Below are 25,120 nucleotides of genomic sequence, written 5' to 3' on the forward strand. Positions count from 1 at the left end.
GCACGCTTCTTGACTTTTCGTATACTCTTCGATAGACAGAGCCTTTCCTTTACTCGAACTCGCAGCACGCAGTGCATCGTGTTCTTCTTTCCTATTTTTGCATGGTTGCGCCTACTATGGAATGCAATTGTATCCGCTTGTAATCGTGGTACGCTTTCGCGATTACATTGCCCGGGATATATCTACTTTTCAAATCAGCGGCGGAACCTCGTTTCTCTGCGTCGCCTTTCCCGCCTCTGTCTCGTCAACCTTTTTCCTTCGCTCACTGATTTCTCGGACTGCTCGCACCCGACACTCTACACACTCTACACTCTACACTCTACATGTTTGTATTCGCGAATACGCTCTTGCGCGTATCAACGCCACGTAACGACTCTCGTTTCTGCTATCGACGCTACATCACAGGAAAATTAATCCAACTCGTTAAGATGCGACAACGCCTTCTAAAGCCACTGCGTATCTTCTCCTTATGCTCTACTATGATTTTAGTGTCAGTGAATGTTTAACCATTACAAAAGTGTAAAGTGCGCTCCATAATTTTCCATTTAACAACATCTAGTTCAACTTCTATTTAATTGAAATCTCCCAAATTTCTGTTCCTTATATACTTTTGGGATGTCCAGCTTTATCATTCTCGATTATTTTATTGAAATTTGTTTCTTTCATTAATGTTTATAATAGATAAGACGTAAACATAAAGAATACATAAACATACCGATTTATCGTTTGTCATGTTGATTAATCTTCAATCTATTAATGCTGTTACATATAATATATCTAAAATTTGTATATCATGCATAAGATTTTCCTTACAATTTATTATTTCATCAGTATCAAGATTATGGTAGATGGAGAACAACTTTTTTGTAAAGTATATTCGCAACCGTGTTTCAAGCAGTAAATTGCGAGATATATATTATGAACGATATGAACGGCGTCTCTTCGCGTTATTTTCTTTTTGACTGTTAGATTGTTTCCAGCGATCGGAACTCAAGATGCGTGTTAATGCTCTGTGCTCCAGGAAAGCGCACGTTGCGCTTGCGCACCTCCTCCGTGAGGTATTACGAAGACGGTACGTGGGAGGGGATAAAGCTTCCCGCGCGACTGCGTTACGTCACGCGTACGTCACGTGACGTATACTCAGACACCGGTCGTGTCCGTACCGTCTGCAGCTCCGTACGAAGAAGCTAATAATATTATCGAACAACAAAGTGTCAAACGTTAAGGAAAAATAACGATCATGCAGTTGAAATGGTTGTTGGTCGATCCGAAGCCGTGTCCCTGCAAAACAAATGAGAAGATGTGACATGTGTAATTTTTTCACGGTAACAGAGGTTCGCACTTGCCGTGGCGTCGATTAAGTGTCGTACCATGTCCAGTTAATTGGCTTTCTACCTCTTTCTTGGTGTATCATACGCTGGTTATTAAATAAATCGCGGACGATGAAACGAACGCGAGTATTTACGTTATTACATATGTCTTCTCCTCTCGCGTTTGCCAAGGTCGACAAATCAAGATCCAACGAGTTGCTACGTACCCCCACCCTTCGCTCTGAAGTGACACTGCGATCCGGTGCATTTTCAGTATAACCAAATGGTTATTTTTTGTATTTTGTGGATTGTAGATTGCCACCCGCGGCTGGCAGCAGCAGAAAAAGAGGAGGGTTGAGACACGAGAACGGGCTCTCGACTTCTTCGTCCTCGGCAGCCGGCGACGGGAATCGACGGTCCGATCGCAGAGTCTCAATCTCCCGAAGGATCTTGAAAAGGAACAGAGCTCGTCGTGGAGCGAATCGGCAACGTCAGGATGAGCCTGGAAACGTTGCTGGAAGCAGCGCGGTTCGTCGAGCAGCAGGAGAAAACGAGGGAGCGCCTCGCAAGCAGCTCTTCCTCCTCCTCCGATCATCCGCTCGCTGTAGCTCCCCACTCCAACCATCACAACTCCAACGAGCCACGTGGTGAGTACCACGCGCCACTTTTCGGCTACCGTTCACAATACATACAAATACGTAGAATAGCTTAACGCTGCGAATTGCTTCCTGAAAATCTTCTACCGGCTTGATGCTCGTTTCATGCAAGAACGAGTGACAATACAAAATCCACGTTCCATCCAAACGCGAATCTCACCGTAAGAAATAAGCTTTGAAACAAATCGCAAAATTATATAGATTTGGAGAAAAGTTAGAAACGTTTGTTTCTTTCGGTATACTTTATTGCTTTACTTGTTTTACTTATTCTGTTAGATCTTTGAAGATTTGAGAATTTTTTTATGCAAACTTTTGTTAATTATTATATTTAAACTTTTGATCGTCACAGTGTCCAACCATAACGATAGATTCGATAATCGCGTATCAATGTCGAGAAATAGCCCTATGGTACTTTGTAGCAGAATGGTTTTCTCAGTACTCGAAAAAATATTACGAAACTAAGAGTTGCTTTATGAGCTTAGAATAGGAATTGGCATTGGGACGGTATCGCAAAAAGCGACCGTTAACGTTCTCGCTGCTGCAAAGAAAAAATATAATTGCAAAATACGTGTGCGGGGAATGAGAAACACTGCAGTGTACATGCGAATAGCACGCGATGACCCATGCGTTCACCGCCTCCAAATTAGGTATGATTTCCCTCGCAACAGTGATTCTCAAACAGGTTGACGGGCTTTTACGCGTTACGCGCTGGAAAGTTCCATAAAAATAAAATCGTGCTACAAAATCCACGTACGAATTTCTCCTGCATTTCTGTTCGAGTTATCGGTCTATCTCGATGAAACATCTTTTAGGTGGGTTTCTCTGTTTAACGAGCTCGGTGATGGCTCTAAGGCGGTAACGAAGACACGTTAGAGCTAGATGGTTGACGCGATAATAATCGCAAAAGCGTTCGGTCGATCGCTCGAGGGGTACCATCGTCGTGTCCCTTTGATTCCCGCGTTTTCCCAGGTCAATGACTCAACCGACCGATCCTGTAAAGCGAGTCTTAGCACACGCGAAAGAGTTCTCGGCGAGCACGAAACGCGCGGTGACGGCACGCCACTATGCCATCGGTCTCTTTCTCTACGATTACATTGACTTTACCCGAGTCAAATGATTCGTCGCGATAAAGTTTCGCGAAAAAATCGCTAAACCAGTCGCTGCGTGGCTGATTACGAGTTATACGATCATTGTCGAGGTGAACCGGTAGTTCCGCCAGCTAGTACGATCCGTTGCGATAAAAAGTCCTCGCCTCGATTACCTTTTACGTCAACTCCTACTATAATCCGCGCGATATCGAAATTTCGGAACATGCGAACGCCCGCATTTTTCTCAGAAATTTTTTTATCGCGAGTCGGCTTGCGCTCGGATTGATTAAACATTATCTCGCGATGAACGTTAAACTCGAAGGCTTTTCGCGTTAATATCGTTGCGTGAAAGTGTATCGCGATTGACAAGCGGTCAGGCGAAGTGTTTACAAGTTTCAAGGAGATAGAAGGTTGAAAAGTCAAGAGAGAAGGTAAAGAAGAGAGAGAGAAGAGAGAGAGAGAGAGAGAGTGGGAGTGGAATCGAGCGAGGGGAGAGCAGGGGTGAAGCGGTGCGATTTAGTTGACCGTATGCATCGGGTTCCCCTCTGGTCGTCGATCCAACGTGAACCAGCCATCAGAAACGTGCACGTACAGAGGCCACTGGGCACGTATAAAGGCAAAGGGTGGCGGAAGTTAGGCTTAGGTGGGAGCGTACGTAGAGGGAAGGGTACACGTTAGCTTGTAGCGGGGAACCGCGGGGTAGACGCTGCGCCAGGGGACTGAGACGAGGAGAAAGGGCGGAAGGGGTGGGAGGAAGAGGCGATGGTGGATTAGAGAGGTGGGGATACGCGATATCGCTTTTGGAGGGGTAACGATGGTGACCGTGGTGCGCTACGGTGACGATGACGGTAGGAACGAACCTGTATACACCAAGGTATAGTGGGGAGTCAGAGGACCCCCGGTCACTGACTCTAGAAACTACGACAGCTTTTGTGCTTCATTCACGAGCGCGCCACCTACTTGTACACGGCCGTTTATGTTTGCCAGCGCGCCTTCTCTTTTCCTACCGCTCTTCCCCTTTATCTTTGCGTTTCTTTGCACTCGTTCTCCTCCTTTTCGCTGGAATCCAGGAGGACACCTCTGGCTGTCCCTTCGTCGGTGGTCCTCTGTCTCTTTCCCTTTTATCGTCCCGTGTCGTTTCGCGTATCGATACCACGCTTTTTCTCGCTATTGTCTCACTCGCGCGATATTCATGCAGCTTTTTCCATCGTTATCGCGCACGCATCTGATTTATCGCGCGGTTCGTTACGATCAGCAGCAATTCTCGAGCGTGCGCCGCTGGTGCGCACACTGCCACACACGGTACATAGAAACACGCAGTGGACACTGGCTATCTCCGGTTAGGGAAGTGGAACGGCGGAGAGGGGGGAATGAAGGAGATCGCGCAGGTAGCCACGCGTGGTGCGTTATACGTCCGCGGAAGGAAGGCAGGCAGGCAGCCAGGCAGGAGGCAGGCGGGCAGGCAGGCGGGCAAAAAAAAAAAAAAAATACACGTACGATACAGGTCAGATCGATCTTCCCGTTTCGTGGGTTCGTGCGCGTCAACGCGCGTCTCAATGAACGTGTCAGGTGAACTGGCAAAAGGCAGTTTAAATTTGGGTGCTACGGACGAGACATTCGGTGCTATCTACATTCGTTCATCCTTGTATATCGACGAGGTATAAATCTTATCTGACATTAATCCTTCGATCTGGGGGAAGCTCATTTTTCGTCGCATATAAGATGTAGCAGAAAGATCGGGAACGATTGATATCTCTATCTTATAGAGATATGAGTTTTTCTGCAATTATTAAAGAGAGAAGTAGAGGAAAAGAGGGGGTTAGAGAGATAGAATGAAAAAGATGGTACGGTATGTAACGAGCGTATGTAATACCGACGTATTGTTGCGTTTGTCTATTTTGCCTGTGGGTCGTGATGAAATCTTAAAGGAAGGTGAATATACACGCGTATCGGGGGATCGATCCCTTGTTTTCACGGTCACGCCTCTGTGCGCACGGTTGAAGTGCGACAGGAGTGACGGGAAAATGCGCGTTTCGCGATACGCCTCAATTTTATCCCTGCGGCTTGATTTTCTTACTGACAACGTTATCGAGCGATCCCTCATTATCGGGTAACTCGGTGATAAATGCGTTGAAACGAGATTCCTTACAAAGATACGCGCGTATGATTTTCCAATAAAACCTTTCTTGCACTCTGTAACGATGCATTTTCTTCGTTGTCTTTATAAAATAAACGATCGGTTTTTTTAACGAATTCATTTATGAAAAAGTTACGAGCACGTAAATGTGTAAAAGAAGAATTGAAAGTTGTGCGAGTTCGATATATACCGGCTTATAAAGTGGAAAACCACGAGTATATACCGGTCTCGCACACGAACACGATCGTAATACGGATGATTTAAACGTTGTAATTCGCTCCCTATCTCCGCGCATCCGGTCTGTTACCGCGTTGCGCGTGCTCGCTGGCACGGTGGTGCGTGATATAACAGGCAATGCGCATTAAACGATAATTTAAGTCTGTCTATCGTGTACTTAAACGATGCTTTACAATTCAGCTTTACAACTTCATAACGCACGTAGCGTGCGCGTGTTTAGCACGATAGGCGTGCGAAGCGCAGATCCCAAGGAAGAAGTACCTATGTGCGTTGGAGGGATTTAATTTTCCTCCATGGTTACGCGTAATTGATTCAAACCCGATCGAAATTTCTCAAAGACCACGGATATGCAAATTTTACACATTTTTTGGGCGTCGAGGTAGCTTTTTCTTTTTATTCGAATAATACTTCTGACGAAGCTTCGGCGTGTACTAAAGTCTGTTGGCATTAAAATCGGTATCGCTCGACTATCCCAGGACTTTAAGCCTGCGATCGACCGCTGCATCATCGCTAACCACTCCTACCGCACAGCATCAGTCGGAGTGCGTTGTGCGCCGTTCTGTAAACTGTCGTAGGGGCGCTCGTAACCCACTGGTCGTTACCGACGAACATTCACACTATCCGCAGATACGCGCGGATTAGCTGACTTTGTGCGAGTCTGTATCGCGAAGAGGGGAAAATAGAGGACGAAAGTACGAGAGGATGAATTGCGTGGCAGAAAAATAGGCGAAACGAACACGAGAGCAGTTTCTAGAAGGACCTTTGGTCACGCGTTCGCCGTTGAAACAACGCGAACGGGATAGAGACGAACGAATTCGATCGCCGATCGAATAGATTGAGAGAAAACAAAGTGGGTTAGAGTAGAAGAACGGGGTAAATAAGGGCAAAGTAAAACGGAGCAGAACGCGCAGCGGTGCACTGTGTCGGCGAACGAGCACGCGGGCAAATGAGTCGCACGAGTGCGCATGCGCCTTGTCCCCGGCAAGCCCCCACCACGCGTGTCCGGCCGCGTGGCGTTCTGATCAATTGCGACGTTGCCGAGTCCTCGGCTGACCCGGTGAAAGAGGGAGGAACAGAGATAAAGCGAGACGGTATTCCCCGGCGTTTTCGTTTTTCCCCACCACACCGTTCGATCTATCGTTGCCGCTCACCCTGCTAAACTAGGGGAATATCCTTGTCCATTCCCCTACCGTGTTAGCACGTGCAGACGCGCCTCCTTCAATTTTTCATACCTTATCGACCTGTGGATTCAAGCTTATACGCTTATACGCCGCGGTGAGATGCGTCGAAGAAAATCTAACGAAGGATCGAGACCAGGAACGCGATGGAAGTGCAACGGAACGGTGACGTGTTGCGCTCCGGTGCGCCGCTGGTAGTCAGTCGCTGTTCTCCTGTTCGCCGCTGCATGCTGCCGCGTTTATCGGTGACATTGCGCATAGGGGATGGAAAGGGGCACGTTGCATTTTTAAGGCGAAGCGTAACAATTACGATCCGTTGGGTATTATAATTAACGTTTACCAAACATTTTATCGATCTTTCTCTTCTTCTTCTCCTTGATCCGAAACTATCGATTTTCCTTATTACGTTTTCAGGTGCCAAGTTAAAGCGGGAACGTACAGAGCAAGATGACTTATTTTGCGAAGAGAAGATGCTGATTATCGACGGTAAGTGTGTCAAAACAGAAACATTACGTGTTTAAGGAACGTTATCTCGGTTGAAACGAAGTAAAGTGACGCGGGTCGAAAACACGTTGATTCGATGCCTCGATCGAGCACAATCGGACACGCGTGCATATTGCATATTAATGTGCGCGTCCTCGCAGTCGGGGGCCTCGTGTATTCTTAGCTACAAAATTCAGAGCGCACAATAACTGTTTTTTTTTTTTTTTCTTTTTCGCCATTCCGAATCGCACAGACACGCTGCGCACAGACGAGACGCGCGCGTCGTGTTAAATAAGTAATCGATTGTTCTGCCTATTACGGCGAGCATGCATAATTCACTGGGTTCGAGCGATTCCGCGCGATCGCCTTCGATTCCTAATCTGTCGACGATCGACGAGGATCCAGTTTCTCTACGTGACGGGGCACTGCGTCAGTCGTTCTTTAAAACCAACCATTGCGTGCCAACGAACACGGAAGAACAAGAATGTAACAGTTACTGAACAGGGAGATAAAGGAGCCTGCGTTGGAACGCGTTTCGAAGTCGAACGACTCAATCGAAACGTCGTCGACTCTCTCCGTATTTCTCCCTCTTTGTCACCTACGTCGACGAGTTTCTCTATCATCGAGCGTATTCGTTGTCGAGCGAGGCTAACGATTCTCGTTCGCTCCGATTACGTTTCGAAACGCACACGCGATTTCGCGGCGGCCGTTTCGAGTTTCAACACGTCGTACATCGTACATAGTACTTTCGTATGTGTGTGTGCGCGCGCACGCGCGCGTGCGCGTATATATATATGTATGCATGTATATATGTATATGTATATGTATATATACGTACAGAAGGATTCCGACGAAGAGATAGACAGCGTGCCTTCGGGCGACAAGGACAGAGTGTCGCGGGTGACTGGAGGCAACTCTCGCGCGAACGGAGATGTGACGGAAAGCGGCGGCGGAGGGTCGAGAGGAGATTGGTCGGCGTCGCTGCTGCCATGCCGTCGCCACTGGTGGCGTGCACGGGCCGATGAGGTGGGGTAAGGGAACAGGGGATCGTCATCCTCAGGTTGGAGGCGGTGGCACTTACGTTTAGACTTCAGTCGGCACCCGCGACTCACGCGGTTACGAGATTCCTTCGTTTGGCAAATTACACGGGCGATCGAACGATCGATACGAGCGACCGGTCGTTGTTTCTTTAAATCGGTTTCTTTAAATTGGTAAGAAGGACATACCGACGCGATACTCGTTGATCGATCGACCTTGTGGTCTCTGTTATCGAGCTGGCGGAGTCGTCGTGTCGTATAATATAGATTGGTTTTAGAGGAGCAAGTCGTAGAGCCGCGTATACATACATACATGAGAAGTCAGACCGGCTGTTAGATACGCGCAAAAGGTCGCCGGTCTGGATGTGCGTCGTCGTCGCGGATACGCGGATACACGGATACTCGAGACGCCGCTTTATCAGCCGCGATTACACAAGTGCGATCCGTCGAATAAGAAATCCATAGCCGTGTTGCGATCTAGGATAGCGTGTTTGGATTTGCTCACGCACGATCGACACTTCTAGAAATCTTACGCGTATTGTCTCGGAGAGTCGCGGCTATTCTCCGAGCTAAATCGAACATGGACGAGTCGATGGAACGTTGATTTCGATAAATGGGCATCGATCGTGTTTCGAAGACGTCGGTGACCATATATAATCGCGAAATCGAGGAACGTATACGATCGACGAGCAACGAAACTGTCGAGACGAACGTCGGTCGACGAGGATGCTCGATCAAGGATTTCTGGATATCGAAGCTGTCGATGTTAGTTAGTCAAAGAGGAATTTGAACCCGTGGAGACTGGGGCGCACAAGGAGATTCGTCGAACGCGACACCACGACGCACGAGACACGGTGTCGCGAATGTTTCGAAAGTTGTGATTTTTTCTTGCCGGTATAAACAGCGACCTCGTCGTATTCATTCGTCGTAACCGTTTCCCCTCTCTGAAATGAAACTGTGACGCAGCCCTCTCTCTTTTCCACGCGCTTCGCATTCCCGGTCGTTTCCACTTCTTTTCGAGCGACCGCTCCGTTCGACACGTCCTGGACGACAGTTTTATCGGTCGTCGCAAGGCTATGCGTTCTCGAAAACCCGACCACCGAGCAACGACGTGTTTATCTACCTCGTATACTATACTACCAGGCCATTGGTTCGTCGCCGTTAAAGGGAAGCTCCTCGCTGCTGGTGTAACCGTGCACGCATACGGATCCAAGTTCCTATCGAAGAAAGTTCCAAAGCCATCGGCATCTATGTATATTGGAAAGTTATCGTGGTAATTACGGCTGTGCTGTGCGGTACGTGTACGTCGTGGTGCGGTGGTCGCTCGTAGCGCCGTACGCCTCGTTCTCGTGCTTCGGACCTTAACCGTCGTCGTAGTACCGACTCCGAGCGCGGAGCAAGAGGGTACTGTCCCGACTGCGGCACAAGGGAACGCGAATCTCGCTATCGTCCTGATCGGAAATTCACGGCTGTGACGAGGAGGCATCGCCGACCCGATCTCCGATTATAGAGAGTAGAAAATTATCGGGCAGCATCGCGAATGGTCGTAGAAACTGTCGCTTGAATGTACCGAAAGGGAAGAGGAACGTCCGTACGTCGATCGCGTGTATCGGTGCGTGTGTATCCGTGTGCTCGTTATTTTTCCTTTTTCTCTTTTTCGTTGGCGCGCGTGTCGTACGCAGCGGAGAGCAGCGTGCGCGAGAACGCGTGTGATCGTCGGGAACATGGGAGTTCTGTTGGTTTCGGATGGCACAGCGGCGGTTCAACCTCGTATGAATTTGAACGCGGTCAAAGCTGCGGGAGCGCAGCGTGCGATCGACATCGCTAACGAGACGAATAACAATGTAAACGGACTGAGAGATGCGAATAGTCTGATGCCGACGCAGGTCGTCGGTATAATCGACGTGGTCGTCAACGACGAGCCGGTACGCAGCTGGATGCCGCCCCCGCCCAAGAAAAAATGGATACGACATTATCTGCTCGGTGAGCCAAACTTTTACCCCTCTACACTCCCATTTCTCGTCTGCCTTTCGCTCTCGAATCGAACGCCTTGGATTTTCGGTCGCTCCACCGATCGTTCTTTCTTTAGAGTAAAGTTTCACCGCGTTCAAGTTGGATAATTCGACATCGAGCGAACGTCCGAACCGTTGACGATCGTAGCTCACCTTGGTGACATTTATCCCGTGCGACCTCCTAATTAATCCAAGTTACGATTACCGGAGATCATCGGGCGAATAAAGCGATCGTCGAAGATTACGCGAATTCATCGCGACAAAAGTTTCCAAATACGTATCAAAAGGAATTAGCTTATCCGAGAAACGAATAATTATGTTAAAGTCGAGCAGTTTTTGTCGAGCAGTTGCACTTGCCGGCTACTTCTTTCTTTATTCGCGGTACAGCGGTCTGTAACTATACGCGGGAAGGTTGAGGGGGATGTTTTCACGCACGAACCGCACAATGATTACGATACATTTATTCGAAAGTCGAGAAGACGCGATAAAGTCGCGATAAAGTATTGCTCTTTGTAGTTAGAAAACATCGTATCGATAATGAATAGAAAGAGCGGTGGTACTCGCGATTAACGCGATTAGGAGCGTATTTCAAGGTTGGTTAAGGGGTAGCTCGACGTTTGTCCCGTGTTTCCTCGCTTACGAACGTATGGACGCGATAGAAGAGGCTCGTTGAGAAACGATCCGTAACGGGCAATAATCGTGACCTTGCATCGTTCCGCATATTTCACGCTATATCTGGCTATTGTTCTTTCGTTGAATATTTTGTTTTCTTTCGAACGAATGAAATCGAAATGCAAATTTCCGCTTACTTTTGCTGTGAAATTCTTTGGACCGTTGTGTCCGCCGGTCTTTCTGCTAAGACGGCTGGAACAAGAACAGGTAAGGCGTATGTATTCGGCATTCTTTCTTTGTAGTTGCATTCTCGATCACCGTGTATATCGGGCCGATACGAGCATCGAAACACAGCTCTAGGTAATTGTAATTAATCGTAAATAAACTGGTTTCGGTGGTACAATAAATGTGTACGAGAGGTTACTAAGTTTATTAATCTTGCTTTTACGAAGTTGTAAAATATCGGAAATGTAATGTGCTTAATCTTTGTGTACGCGGTACGTACATTCATCGATCGAAACAGAGAAGAGGAAAGAGTAAATTCTATAGAAAAAGACAGCGGTGATCTTTGATACGGCTACGTACACCGTATCGTTCGATTTTATTAAAGCGATTGAACAATTGGCGACCCGAGCAACGTGCACGCGCGACTCGCCTGCTTTATCAAATTACGTCATACCGGTTCGATGCATATTCGATGCACGCTGTTTAGCTAAAATGAATCGTTAGATATGTCCCTCGTACCACATAGTTGTAAATGTCGCCTTCGAGTGCTGCAAAATATCTCAAGTTTTTCCAGTTACGATTGATTCGATCGTACCAATTACGTTGTACGCAACGTATACTTTACGCGGTTAATTGCATTCGATCTATAGACATATCGAATTATAGATAATATGGTCGTATTAACGATATTCGAACTTTTCATAAGCCAAATCGATCGATTCCGTTTTTCTTTAATTTCTCAATTTCCTAAGAACGAAGGATTAATGTTCAGTTTTCAAGATAGTTTATCGCAAGAGGATGACAGAAATAACGATAAAATCTATGGTAAACTTGAAAAGCGATATTCGCAACGTGGTCGCTGGACAGCGAATCTTTACGCATTTATGAGAAATTTGAAAGCGAAAAATTGTAGAAAATGCGCGCAATATGGAAAACTGTGTAAAATATCGAAGATGTACGTAGCTCTGTTTTCATAATGCCTTTTCGTAATCCGAGATCTACTTTGCGAGTTCTATCGCAAAAACTAGGAATGCGCGTGAAAATCCGCCATCTAGTCGCCGCTTTTCTCTACTTTTTGATTAAAGGGGTCGGCGAATGTGGCTTGCGAAATTCTTATTTATCGATGACGTTATCGGTAGCAGACTCCATACGACAAAGGACGGTACATTTTCGATCGCCAATTCGATTCGCGAGTTCGATTCGCAAAATTGCCACGGGCTGGCTTCGTTTCTAATTTTAAAGGCAAGTCGGTTTGGCGTGACATCAAGGCGATTATATATACGCGCGCATTCAGCACCCTGTGAACTGCACTGCCCCAAAGCCCCCGCGATCCCACCGATTTCCTATTTCATCTTGCGCACGAATACCCGCTGCTCCGGTCGTTATCTCGCTGGCACGTGGTCGCTCGCGACTCCGTATCGCGACCGTGACACTGCACTTAACCATCGACTAGCAGTCATAACGATTCCCGGCGGTTAGTTTTCAAGAACGGTGGCGGTGAGAAGCGCGACGAGCAACCGTGTCGACGGTAAACCCGCTCGTCGCGAAACGTGTCGCGCTTTTTATCGATCACACACCATCGCGACCGATGCAGCGTTTCCACGCGGTTTGTCGCTCCGTCTAGCGATCTACGCGCGCGCGCATATGTATGATCCGTCGTAAAAAGGGTATCTAGGAAATATCAATGCGTTTTAACGAACGCTCCTTCGAACGTATCGAGCTGTCGGATAAGTCTCGAGTCTCCTGAATTTCCTAGCTCACGTTTCTTCTCGAAAACACGAGAAATTCTACGATAATAACATTGACAGAAGATCAAACAGAATGGTATAAACACATTTGCTTTCGTCGCATCGCTGAAAGACGATGGAGCAAAGTCTACTGGTATCTGGAAAAAGTTTAAGACTCGGCCGATAACTCGATATAGATACGGTTGCGTGCGATGTAATATCGCAATACTTGGCTCTAGCAATAGCAGCGACGAGCAGGTGAATCTCGATACAAAGGCCGTTCGAAGATTTTCAACTAGATATCGACACTGTTATAAATCACTTTGAACATGATTCGATACTTGGCGTATATTATCAGTTTTATGTACGCGTGTATTCTGGATTTATTAGGGACGAGAAATGGAAACGCGTGGCACGCGTGACGTTCGAAAACTGATGGACCAAAGAATCACGACTAAGCGGGTACACGCGCTTTTTCGCTCGAGTCGTGTACCGCGTGATCAGCTCGAAACGAACTGTCGTAGTATGTATTTTTCTAAGTGTAATTTTCGTACGGCTTGTAGCAGCTTTTTCGAATTTTCAAACAGCGAGTTATTTTTATAACCTTCGATCGTACGATCGTTTTACGACTAGACGGATACGTTTTTACAGTTGGTAAGTTTTGCGAGGTGATAGTTGATCGAGGTTGGTTATCGCGACGATTTCAGCCGATTTTTTATTGGCAATGCAATTGAGCCGTTCCCGTTAGAAAGGGGTTCGTTCGAACAGAGACACCGTTAAAAGGAGCCGTGTCTTTTTTTCTTCGGCATCGAGGATGCTTCGACTTAAAGTGGTTACGTACGCACAGCCTATAAATATTCTTTAGCTGGACGTTGGGTTCTCGCGTTACAGCAGGACCACTGATTGAGCTAGCGGCGCTAGATCGGTTAAAACTTTAAATACCGGTATGCACGATCGCGCTTCTATCCGCCGACTATCGACTTCGACGTTTGCTGCCGTAAGGAATTTTTTAAAGAATGATCGGACATCTTCGTTGTCGTTACGTTCCGTAAAGTGTAAATCTCGATCATTTTCCTATACATTTACGTATATATGGTGTATCATTTCTGAATAAGGAAAGTTTGTCGCATGAGTCACAGGAATTCTACGTACACGTTTGGCGATTACATAATATTCATGGAACATCGAGTTTGCAAGAGAAATTACAACGCAACCAGATGGTAATTAACCAAAAAAGTACAAACGATTCAAATTGTAAATATCTTTGCCGATATTTTTTCCAGCGAATTGCCGATAAATCTGGAATCGCGAACGTCTAAGGATTTCGTCACTCGAACGGATTATCGCATAAAGTAGCTATGGGTTTTGATATTTGGACGTAAACAGGCGTGCTTACATTTACATCTGGTTAGTTTGACTTCGAGCGGTAAAGGCTGATTTCATGCCGATTTTGCAGATAAAAGAACAGTCACGTTCCTTCGTCTCTGACCATTTTAGTTCATCGCTGCGAATTACCATCCGAACGTCCGTCTAGACAGGCAGGCTCGTCTCTGTCTGTCCGTCCGTCTCTCTCTCGCTCGCTCTGTATAGTCTTTAATCCGAGCGTGCGCCTCTCCTTTTCCAAAGGATTTTGTTAAAAGATCCGTCGAACAAGGGCCATTGGCGATTTTAATATCTGCCAGGATATCGATCACGGTCGAGTCGCGTTATTTTATCCATATTTATTCCTTAATTCTTTTTCTCCTTCGTATCTGTCTTTTTGTCGTATTTTTGAAGTTTAATTCGAGTTTAGCCGTAATCGAAAGATTTGATTCGTACTTTGGTGGAAAATCGACGTATATGAATTTCGCGATACGATCCTTTCATCGACCGTGAAAGAAATTTCTCGCACGACCAAATAATTCGAGTCACGACCGAGAAGAGTAATTTTTTTTACGTCCGTTTATCGAATAAACAATTCTTAATTCGGTAAAACGCGCGTCGCTGGTCTGACAGAGGGAGAAGCTCTCGCGTGTTTCTCGTTTTTGCCAAAAATTCCACCTTCTTAAGACGATTCTTCGTGGGTCTTTCTTTCAAGCACGATCGTTTTACTGCCGCTTTTTTTCTATAGTTCGCGTTCGTGGCAAGTTGTGGCTTGTGCTAGAAGATTCGCTCGATGTACAGCGATCATCCGCGTGTATCCGTTAAGAGCTGGTTTCGTTTATGCGATATCCAGGATAAAAACACGATCGTCCGTTTCGTCTTATTTAACGAACGACTTTTGGCTGGTAATTCCATTTCGATAAAATTTATTGCCACGTTTCAGCACTAAACGCGACTGTCTGTAAACGCGGCAACGGTTCGGAGGAGAGGGAACCGTTGTTCGGTAAATTTGCTAATAGATGAATCGCGTCACTGAATATCAATTTCGGAGACAAGAAATTAGCGGAGATCGCTATTTTTAGGTCAAGGATCTGCCATTCGATTCGTTCATGCTCCACTTTTATTCGATTTTTATCCAACGCTGTTTTTCCTCTTTGCTGCCCGTTTTCTATCGCCCAATCTCCTTTTAAATATCTTTCTTATTTTTACGTTTTATATTCTTTTCGCTCGTGCAAGAAGCGTTTCTTTCGCTGGTTTCGCGACGTTAATTGTCAAACTTTTTAACAGGACGTTACTTGGACGAATTTTACAGTCCATTCCCAGTTTCCTGAAAAATCTCGAAAGATCGCATATGGTAATTTTCTTGCAAGGAAAAGAAACGAAAGATAAAAGTTCGAAATAAGTTGACGCAGATACGAGAAGAAGATAGAATGCAAAATACGGGAAGATTTAACCTGTCGAATGCGTCAACCTTGTTACGCAAGAGCAGACTTCCTGTCCCTGTCTACAGAGATTTATCGCACGAAGTAGGCCACTCGATAAAGGCCAACGACGAACGATCAAAAATATATACTAAAAACTGCGAACTACGTTGACAGCGTATCTAAAACCTTGCATCCTTGCAATCTGGCTCGATATCACATTTTTAAGTTATTCGTCCGTCGTAATATGCTCAGTATCAAACTCTCTGTAGATAGCGAAATACGGAGATCTCGCGCGAACGAGTTCTCGAACGTATTCGAGTATTTTAGAAAAGAAAAGGAGAAGAGACCGTTTTCACCGGTTGATAGTCGGACAGTAAGTGTAAGAAAACCTTGTTCGGTGGAGATCGTGTAGTCGCGTTGCGAGACACGTTTTAGCGTGTTATTCGACGAAGGCAGCGTTGCAAGCGCGCACCGAGTGCAAGGTATATCGCCGGTGCTTTCTTGCTTCTTGTTCTCGTGATACGTACACGCCGTCTTTAAGCCCGGAATAGATTTAGGAAGCGTCGAGCTATGCGACGAAGCTTTGCCAAGTCTCTTGGTACATGAATGAGTTAGTTGCATGTGCGTACACGTGCTGCGCTAATTTATAGCATCGCGACGAATGGAGCGGCGGCCCTCCGAGCACGAAAATTGCAGATCCTACAGGATCGTCGTAGCGAAACGTTTTGGTCGTTCGTGAACTGCGATTTTAGACGGCTCTACCTCTTAGCTCTACCTTTTAACCCCGCCTTTGTCCTTTCCATCCTTTTACCGGTCCAGTCGCGTTTTTTCGTACGCGCAATTTCTTGTTTCGCTTTCTTAGCAAAACTCTTCTTGCAGCATCGTTTGCTCAATTTTCTTAAACATTTTCATTTTACTTAACGGACTTTGCGCGCAACGTTGCGACCCATATGATCGAACGGATATGCGTATGAATAATTTTACGAAGAGGAAAAATTGAGTCGCATCCGAAGATCGAAAACGAGGATGGAAGACGTAGCGATTGATGACTCGTTGGTGCAAGTCGAAAGAGTCGATCCTGGTACGGGTATCTGTACGTATCGAAGCCATCGCCACTCCAGAGAAGCATTCGCTAATCTTAGGCGAGAACATAGTCATTCAGGTTCGAGTATAGAATAGAATGAGCAAGGGGAGCGTCGTCTGCACCGTAGAACGCGAGGAATTGCTGTGCCTCCGTGAATGCTATCCAGAATGAAAGTTTCGAGATCGGGCAACCGCTTGGAAATTACCCCTGTAAAATCCTCCTTTCGTATAGTTCCTTTTCTGAAAAACTATTTACCTGAGAGTGTCTTGTCGGCGAGCCGCTCGAATACGTTCACCTGTACCATATTTCTCTGAGAAATCTCACGTTCCTCCGGTGCTGTAGATTTAGAATATCGTTTCAAAACGACTTATCTATCATCACCATTCGTAGGATATGAAAAGAACAATTACTTGCGAGTTTCCGAAGTTTTAAGTATCGTTAACCAGCGTTTATCGAATAGACGCGATGATAAAAGTAATAAGTATGTCGGAGACGAAAGAACACCGGAGCCTCTGCAATTTTGGATAATCCCGCAACATTGTAATCTAGAGTCTACGATAGCTGTAATTAAACAATTGTAGTTATTCGATCCGAATTGTAATTGTTCGAGATTAGTGATAGTGAGCTTTGGCTCGAGGCGACAGTCTGTCGCCGAACGTAGCCGCGGTCACGGGATGAACGCTTTGTCTAACAAAGGCACGGAGTAATTCCATAGCTCTCCTTAAAAAGGAAATAGTTGTAACACTCGACAGTAAACATTCCAACGGTCTCTGTCCCGTAGCTTGCCACTTGCAGACCCTATTCTTCGAGTAAAACGATTGTCAGATGTCGATGCGTCTGCGTGCAGTACATGTTCGGCTAGCCCGAGGGCCCGTTATAAATCTTAAGATTTAGCCAACTAAAGTCCTTCAAACGGACAAACGGTCTTTGTCTCAACTACGGGAAAATAGGGGAGACCTGTTTTTCAACGAGCGGCGTCTCCCACTAGCAACTTTCCCTCGAGGGCGGCTAGTATCTTTTTCTAACCACCGATATGGAGATTGATCAATTAGCAGCAACGTATATAGTTTTCCTCTGTGGCATCATCGGGACAGAAATTCATTCCTTCTTGCGATCTCATCGACGAAAAGAGTAACACCTTACGACCCGTGATTGTTACGCGTCCGACTTAGATTTTGTGAGCACGTTCATCCCGTCGACCGCGGATTCGTTATTGAACCTAAGATCATTGTCATTAGTTTCTCGAGTATCTAATTACCACGGTTACTTGTCCGGTTCTATCGTATAATCGTATTTGCACTAGTCGATGTCTTCTCTATTTCATAACGACACGTGTAATCCAAACGAAGATTCGTTTCACGCCCCTAACCCCGATTCTAATGTAAACCCGACAAACAAATTATATCGTGATATAAATAACTACGAGATTTTGATTAAACCGTATCGAAGATCTCTTTTGGACGGAAGAAAGAGCATAACGAAGTAGAAAGTTTTATAATGGTCAATCTTCAGAAAAGATTGATTTGATTTATTTTTCAGAGGAGGAGCCGCTAGAAAATAATAGAACGAACGGGAATCACTCGACAGGTTCCCGAGGGAGTCCCGTGATCTCAAGCGCGCGAGTAACGCCACCCTCGGCGAACGCAAACACGGCGCATCTGGCCGCCGTACACTCTACGTCGCACCACCATCTCCATCATCATCAGCAGCAGCAGCACCACCAGCAACAGCAGCACCAGCAACAACACCAACAGCAGCAACACCAGCAGCAACACCACCAGCAACAGCAACAGCAGCCGCAGCAACAGCCGCAGCAGCAACAGCAGTCGCAGCAGCAACAGCAGCATCACCATCACCATCATCACCATCACAACAATCACAACAGCCCGCATAATCCTTACGTGGAAAATCATAATACGAATCACTCGCAGCAGACCGCGGGCAATCTCGTCGTCGACGTTGAACCCAGCCACGACAATAAGAAGCATCGAAACGGGTAAGATTGATGCAACTATTTCTATTTTATTTGTAATTCGTTCGATGTATGTCGGTTAATTTCGTTCGAGCGATAGATAAAAATAAGTTAGCTAAGATAAGCTTAATTCGTACACATTATATGTTTAATTTAAGTTTTAACCCTCGTCCGTCCCTTGTAACGAACATATAAATTACGAACACGAGACAAATATCTCTCTTTGTTGCTTTACTTTTTCCTCTTACTTTTATCTCGTTTATCGCAACGCGTGTCAAATTGGCATAAGCGACGGCCGACGGATGTTGGTTAAAGTGTTAAGTTCGTATAATTTGGGATAATGTGCATAACCGTCCTTGTGTATATCTTGTGTATATTTTGTGTATATCTGTGTTAAGTTTAGTTACTGTACTTTTAGTTACTATAAAGTAGATCTAATATAGTTTCCGTCGACATACGATTAACATTAACGTCAACGTATGCGAAGATATGCTTCCTAATTTTTGTAAGGGTGATAGGAGAACTTTGAGTCAGCTTTTTTTTATTATCGCGGCACATTGAGTTACGATCTCAAAATTGGATAAAAAGGAAAAGCAAGAGAACTAAATAATAATGGGAACGCATAATGTTGGAATGAAACGAATTTGGGATTATTCGCCGATGTAGCGAACAGAATCACCGAACACCTGGTACGAAAGTGCTTTGTAATAACTTTAAGAATAACCGAGTTACCGTTGCAACTGTGACTGATTTTATACGGAAAAACTTCTTAAAATCTAATTATAATTGTCCTTAGAATAGTTCGTTTTACGGAGAATGAGAGTTGATCCGAGTTAAACAACTTAGAAACCGAATTAACTTCTCGTACTTGTTTGTTACATCGAAGGTTACGCGTGTTGCAGATTTGCATCGAGTAATTTATACCGTTAACGCATAATTAGGTGTTGCATATACAGCGAGGGACAAAGGTATTCGTACACCTTTTAAAGCAGAATAACTTTTTAAAGCTTGGATCGAACGACGAGTGTCTATACTCCCTGACAAGTTACAAGGATCAGATTTCTACGCGACGCGTAACATTTTTTTTTTTTTTTTTTTTTTGGAAAAATTGCAATTTGGAGCTTACTTTTTACAACTTTTTTTTATCCAAGCCTATAATAAGAATTTAAGCAACACGATTATCGAACATTTATACAATTACGCTGAAAATTTGATGGAAATCGGTTAACGTTGCAACGAGTTACAAACGGTTAAAAATGCCTGACGCCTGTTTCCGCATCGACCGAGTTCGCTAAAATTTTCAGTGTATATATCGCACAACTAACGCAAATCTTCAAAACGTGCTGCTGAAATTTTCGCTACGAGCCCGGATAAAAATGTTGTAAAAGGCAATTTTTTCAAAACATTTTTAACGCGTTATCTAGTAAACTAATCCTTTGTCAGTTTCTCGGAGAAACTCGGAGAAAGTCGTTTGGTCAAATTTTAAAGGATGTACACGAGGTACGCTTTTATTCCTCGTTGTGCGTATTACATTCTTTTCTTTATAAACGATTAACACGTTCTATGCCAAGAAAAAAGATCATTTTGGCCGTATCTTTGGTATCTTACACGCGCGTCACTGAAAACGTTACGCTAGAAAGATTTAATTAGAGGAAAATAAATGATTTTCTCCGTTTCAACGCCATATCGAACAATTTTTTTATTCGCCTTAGAACGTGTTGATATTTTATTATCAAATGTTACATCGATAAAATTCCATAGTATATAACCCGTAATTAACATTGGATCGAACCAAACGTTACTTTCTTACAACGAAATACAACACATCTACACCCCTAATTCTCAAGAAGTTCATTTCTATCTCCCTGTTCGTCATCTTTCCTCTAAAAATTTCTTTTCGAACTTTTCCCCCTCCCTTTCCCTTTCTGCTCCATCCCGCATTTGCTCTCTCTCTTTCGCTGTCTCTCTCTCTCTCTCTCTCACTCTCAGCAGCATCAGCAGCGGTAGTATTTTGTTTCTTGTCGCGAATTCTCGTTCGATATATTTTTCGACGGTTGCTCAGTCCACGGTGCCGCCAACTTCGCCTGCTTCTCGCCGTTTTTCCGTGTTCTTTCTGGCTGCCGATATGCCAGCCTGTTGCTTCGCGCGCTCTCCCTCTCCGTCTTGTCCGTTCTCTCTTTTCTCGATGCACAGGCAGGAGCGTCGAGGCAACAGAGTCTTCGCTACCCATTCACGCGGTGCACGTGTCCAGGGTGAATGGCACGTGCACGGTGCGTCACTTACCACGTCGTGAGACCGGGGACCGGGATGCGTACTAACGCGCCGCTGCCATTATCGCGTACCACCACATGCGTGCTGCACGCTCGTGCCTCCTCCCGCTACGGATTATCGTAATTTGTCTGCCACCTTCCGATTAAGAACGCGATTTCCATGTCTGTGTACTTCGCTTCAGAGGTGCGCGAGGATTGTTGCTTTATCTGATCGATTACAGAGATTATCGACCGTTTACGCTCGCTTTATCGTCATACTTTTCTCTTCTTATTTTGCATTTCTCTGTTTTCTGTTATCCGATAGCGTTCCTTACCTGGATCTCTTACTCTTTTACCTCGCGATTTTCTCCAATCGTATATCTCACTTTAATTCTCTAGATGTAAAGAGTGCATGCGAACCTGATTAACAAAATATTGCCAGTAAGCTAGTCGCGTTGCTGCGATCGTGTAAGAAAATGATGCAAGAATGGTATTATCGTTTGGGGGTGGGAGTGGGGATTTTCGCGTCAACGCGTCGCGCGAATCGATTCGAAAATGCCTGACAAGTTGGAAGCAGCGTAATGTAATTTGCAGAGGGACGTAACTTGCACGACTTACGTTTTACTGGCGACTCGATGCTTTTTATTTAAGGGCCTGTGAAATCGCTTCAATAGAATTTCGATAGATTTCATAGTTCGCCGGAACTAATTTATCAACGGTTTATCGGTTCCACATAGATGTAAATATAAATGGAAAATATCGCGTGTCTACATATATCCGTTTCTCTATTCTAGACCGTGTGTAATCCGTTCTGGCACCAGAGAAGTGCATAACAAATTGGAGAAAAATCGAAGGGCGCACCTGAAAGAGTGCTTCGAATTATTGAAGAGGCAACTCCCGTCGCAGGAAGAGAAAAAGTCGTCGAACCTTTCGATTCTTCACGCTGCGATCAGGCATATACAGGTATGTAAATTGATACGTGTAACGTGTTTTACGATTCATACTCTTTTCCCGTTCCAATTTATAGATAAGTTTAGTACAATTACCATAATATTCCTTGCTGTAATGTTACATGCTGTTTACTTTACATAATAGCGAAATCCTGTCTCTCGCAGAGAGTATGCTTGCACGCGAAACGCTTTGCTATCGTAAAAACTGTTAATTATGCTCCCTGTTATGCCGCGATGGTTTCCAGTGTCGCAGGTTAGCCGTGTGACCTAGCGCGAAATGTGTGGTCGTGGCACCTGAATATAAAGGCCACGTAATTGTTCCGTTCGATTCGTACGGTCAATGTATCACGAGTCAGTTTCGATTTACGAATTTTTCGAAAAAAACAGAAAAAGAGAAGAAGCAAAAGACAGAAATAATCGCCGGCTTGTAAGGGTGGGTGGGGGGGGGGGGGTTGTGACTGCGGTTACTTCGCCACGCAATAATCTTCGGTACGTAAGACTCGACCCGATTAATCTTCCATTCTATTAATCGCTTTCGTTAATATATTGCGTCTCACAGACTATGTATCAACGAGTGATGTAATATACCATGATTGTAAATACCAATTAGCCGATAGTAGATAATAATGGCATATGGTATCGGGCCGGAAATAAATCATTTTACTGTATCGATAAGGGTATCGGTGGAGACCGATTGCGCCTATTTTATATTCAGAAGGAAATTTTGACTTCCCCTTGGTACTCGAGTTCGATCCTATCTAATTCTTTTTTCTCGAAATTTCGGAATTGCGAAACCGGGCATTAACTTTTCGCGCGACGGCCAGAGAATCGGCCCGATGCGCGTCCCCGCGAAGGTCGACCATACACACCACCTCCTTTCCCTTGTTTCGTGATTCAACTCGAATCCTACTATCAGCCGTTTGGCCTCTTTCTCACGCGCTTGTGTGGCTTATTCTCCGTGTCTCTTTCTCCGTAGCCTTTCGGTCTGCGCATGTCTCTCTTTTTACCTATTTACTATACGATCCGTTTGTTTCTTTCCAATATGCGGACGGCATACGCGTCGTTTCCATCGTACGTGCAAACCCAGGGTATCGTATTTCTTCGCCTTCTTTCCTCGCTTCCTTCGTCTTCTCCTCTAACCAGATCGACCAATTTACTTACGATATATTATTCCGCCTTTACGCGAGAATTATTTTTCCCTTTTTACTCGCTCTTTACAGTACAGTCGTCTTTCCTCCTCGTCCGATAGTTTCACTCTCTCCGTTGCTCCGTCTGCCGCACGAGGTCGTTTCTAGAGACACGTTGTTCCCCCACCACCGTCTTCTTTCCTCGTATTTTCGTCTTTGTCTTTTCTGTCTCGCGATCCCCACTTCTTTCTAGTCTTGTCTCTTGTCTCTCGCTCTCTGTCTGCTCCTGACCTCTCCTCTTTCTTTCCGCGTGTATCTTCTGTCTCGCGTTTCCTCTTCGACCGCGTTTCGTATCTGTAGTTTCTTTCTCTTTCCGTTCCTTCGTCCTCCTCCTTCTCCGTTCGCCCGTCTTCGTCAGAACGGCATTGTCTGTGTACTCTTTCGTCTTCGTCGATCGTCGTCTTTCCCACTCTAGGTCATCCTTCGTGTTCCCCCACCATACGAGACGTTCGCTTTCTTCGTCTCCGGTTCACTCCGTGCAGTTCGCGCGTGTGCGTGCACGATGCTTCTCCACGTACAAGGTGTACCTGTATTGGTTCCACGTGATTGCGCGGCCATCGGTGTCACGCAGCATGGCACGTACGGCGTACGCTGCTATCCGAACTTTTATCGTTCAGAGCGCCATTGTTGCCGACTTCTAAGTACGAAACGGATGCACCACTCCGACGTGTCGAAATTGCACGTTGGCTTACCGTAACGTCAGGTTTCTGCGTAATTACGTGGAATTACCCGTTCCATGTTTCCGTTGAGCCACCGATCAGCTACGTCTTCCGAACGATGTCATTGACGTATACCGTTATCAACTGAAAACATTTCGTTACGTATTTATTAATAAACGTTGTCAACAGATATACGGAATCCACGAAACACGATCGTTACGTCTCTTGCCATTATACGGGGAAACGTTAATAAAATATATGTATACATATATATGTATATATATATATGTATCAAAGACTAGCTTCTTAAGAATAATTTTCGGTCTCAAGTACAATCATGCTCTATTGTGTCCTTCGGGGTCGAGGATTATCCAAAGTTCTGTGAGAAACGTAGCGACTCACAAATAAACCGCACGATTACCGACGCAATAATAACTTCGTGAATAGCTGCCAGATTTTCAAGATCGTTAAGTATTTAAGCTAGGGTATTATTTCGGAAAATGGTGCGGTCGTCACAGATACTAAGCATCGTTATTTCGTTTCAGTTCGAAATTCGAATGGCAAAACGAAACCTATGGATCCCGTGAAAACGTTTCGTCAATAACCATCGACCAAAATACAACGTAATTATTAGACCTTAAATAGCGTAATAACGAAACGTTCCTTCTTAACAGCTGACGTATGGGGACAATAAGTGTCATCGTATCGGGACAATGCTCGATCGAAATGTAGATATTTGAATTTAAAAAAGAAAAGAAGAAAAAGCAAGATATATACATCGGAGATACGAATGAAAGGAAACCGGTAATCCACTACCGGCACGACGACACTTTAAACGGGTTTAACTTACTCCATTCTTGTTAGTCGGCGAAAAATCCGCCGGATTCGCGCGCACCCGAGTTCGATAAAGTATAATAAAGTACATGCGCGATCTTCGCGGCACGTACGACGTGGCAGATAGGGGAGATGTAGAAAGAAACGAAAACGCTATTTGCGTATATCCGAGAGCGCAGTATTGTGTGTGCGAATCCTGTTGAAGGCGGTTTACCCACGTGCTTGTAAACCGCGCGTGCGCCTATTCATGCAACGGCCTTCGTGCACCTTCCTCCTCATCTCCACTTCTGTCGTCTTTCTATCTCCTTTTAACTTACCTATCCTTCGATACGCGTGTCTGTCTATTTTTGTTGTGTTTCTCAGCCTTTTTCGCAACGTATATTCCCCTCCTTCTGCTTTCTCCCCTCTCTTTATCTCTAGTGTTGCGTTCTATCTTTGTTGGTAGCCCCATCTTTCTTCGTATTTACGTCCTGCCCCGTCTTCCTCTTCTTCTTCTTCTTCTTCTTCTTCTTCTTCCTCTTCTTTTTCTTCTCCTCCTTCTCCTCCTCCTCCTCCTCCTCCTCCTCCTCCTTGTTCTCCGACCAAGGCGATCCTCGTCTCCCACTTACTTTCTTTGATTATCACTGTGTAAGTTGGCGACCCCGGTCGTGTCTTTTCTTTCCGTCTGCGTTCCCTTCTGCGCGCGGCTGCGTTGCTC

At 45.3% G+C, this 25,120-nt stretch overlaps 1 protein-coding gene across 8 annotated transcripts in view; it reads left to right on the forward strand.

The window, feature by feature from the left end:
• LOC117213917 (max-binding protein MNT-like) overlaps positions 1-25,120 on the forward strand; it is a 31,552-nt gene that overhangs the window by 999 nt on the left and 5,433 nt on the right. For 3 of the 8 annotated variants that reach the window (XM_033459627.1, XM_033459629.1, XM_033459628.1), the window contains exons 2-5: positions 1,625-1,957; positions 7,021-7,092; positions 18,112-18,568; positions 21,588-21,756. In XM_033459627.1, the coding sequence (XP_033315518.1) occupies positions 1,807-1,957; positions 7,021-7,092; positions 18,112-18,568; positions 21,588-21,756 (849 nt within the window). In that variant the 5' untranslated portion in view covers positions 1,625-1,806. Of the gene's footprint in view, positions 1-911; positions 1,073-1,093; positions 1,335-1,624; positions 1,958-7,020; positions 7,093-8,847; positions 10,110-18,111; positions 18,569-21,587; positions 21,757-25,120 lie in introns of those variants that run through there. The other 5 variants (XM_033459632.1, XM_033459630.1, XM_033459631.1 and 2 more) reach the window with 5 other exon arrangements.

Source organism: Bombus bifarius, unplaced genomic scaffold (assembly GCF_011952205.1).
Source record: "Bombus bifarius isolate JDL3187 unplaced genomic scaffold, Bbif_JDL3187 scf7180000009145, whole genome shotgun sequence".
Classification (NCBI taxonomy): Eukaryota; Metazoa; Arthropoda; class Insecta; order Hymenoptera; family Apidae; genus Bombus; species Bombus bifarius.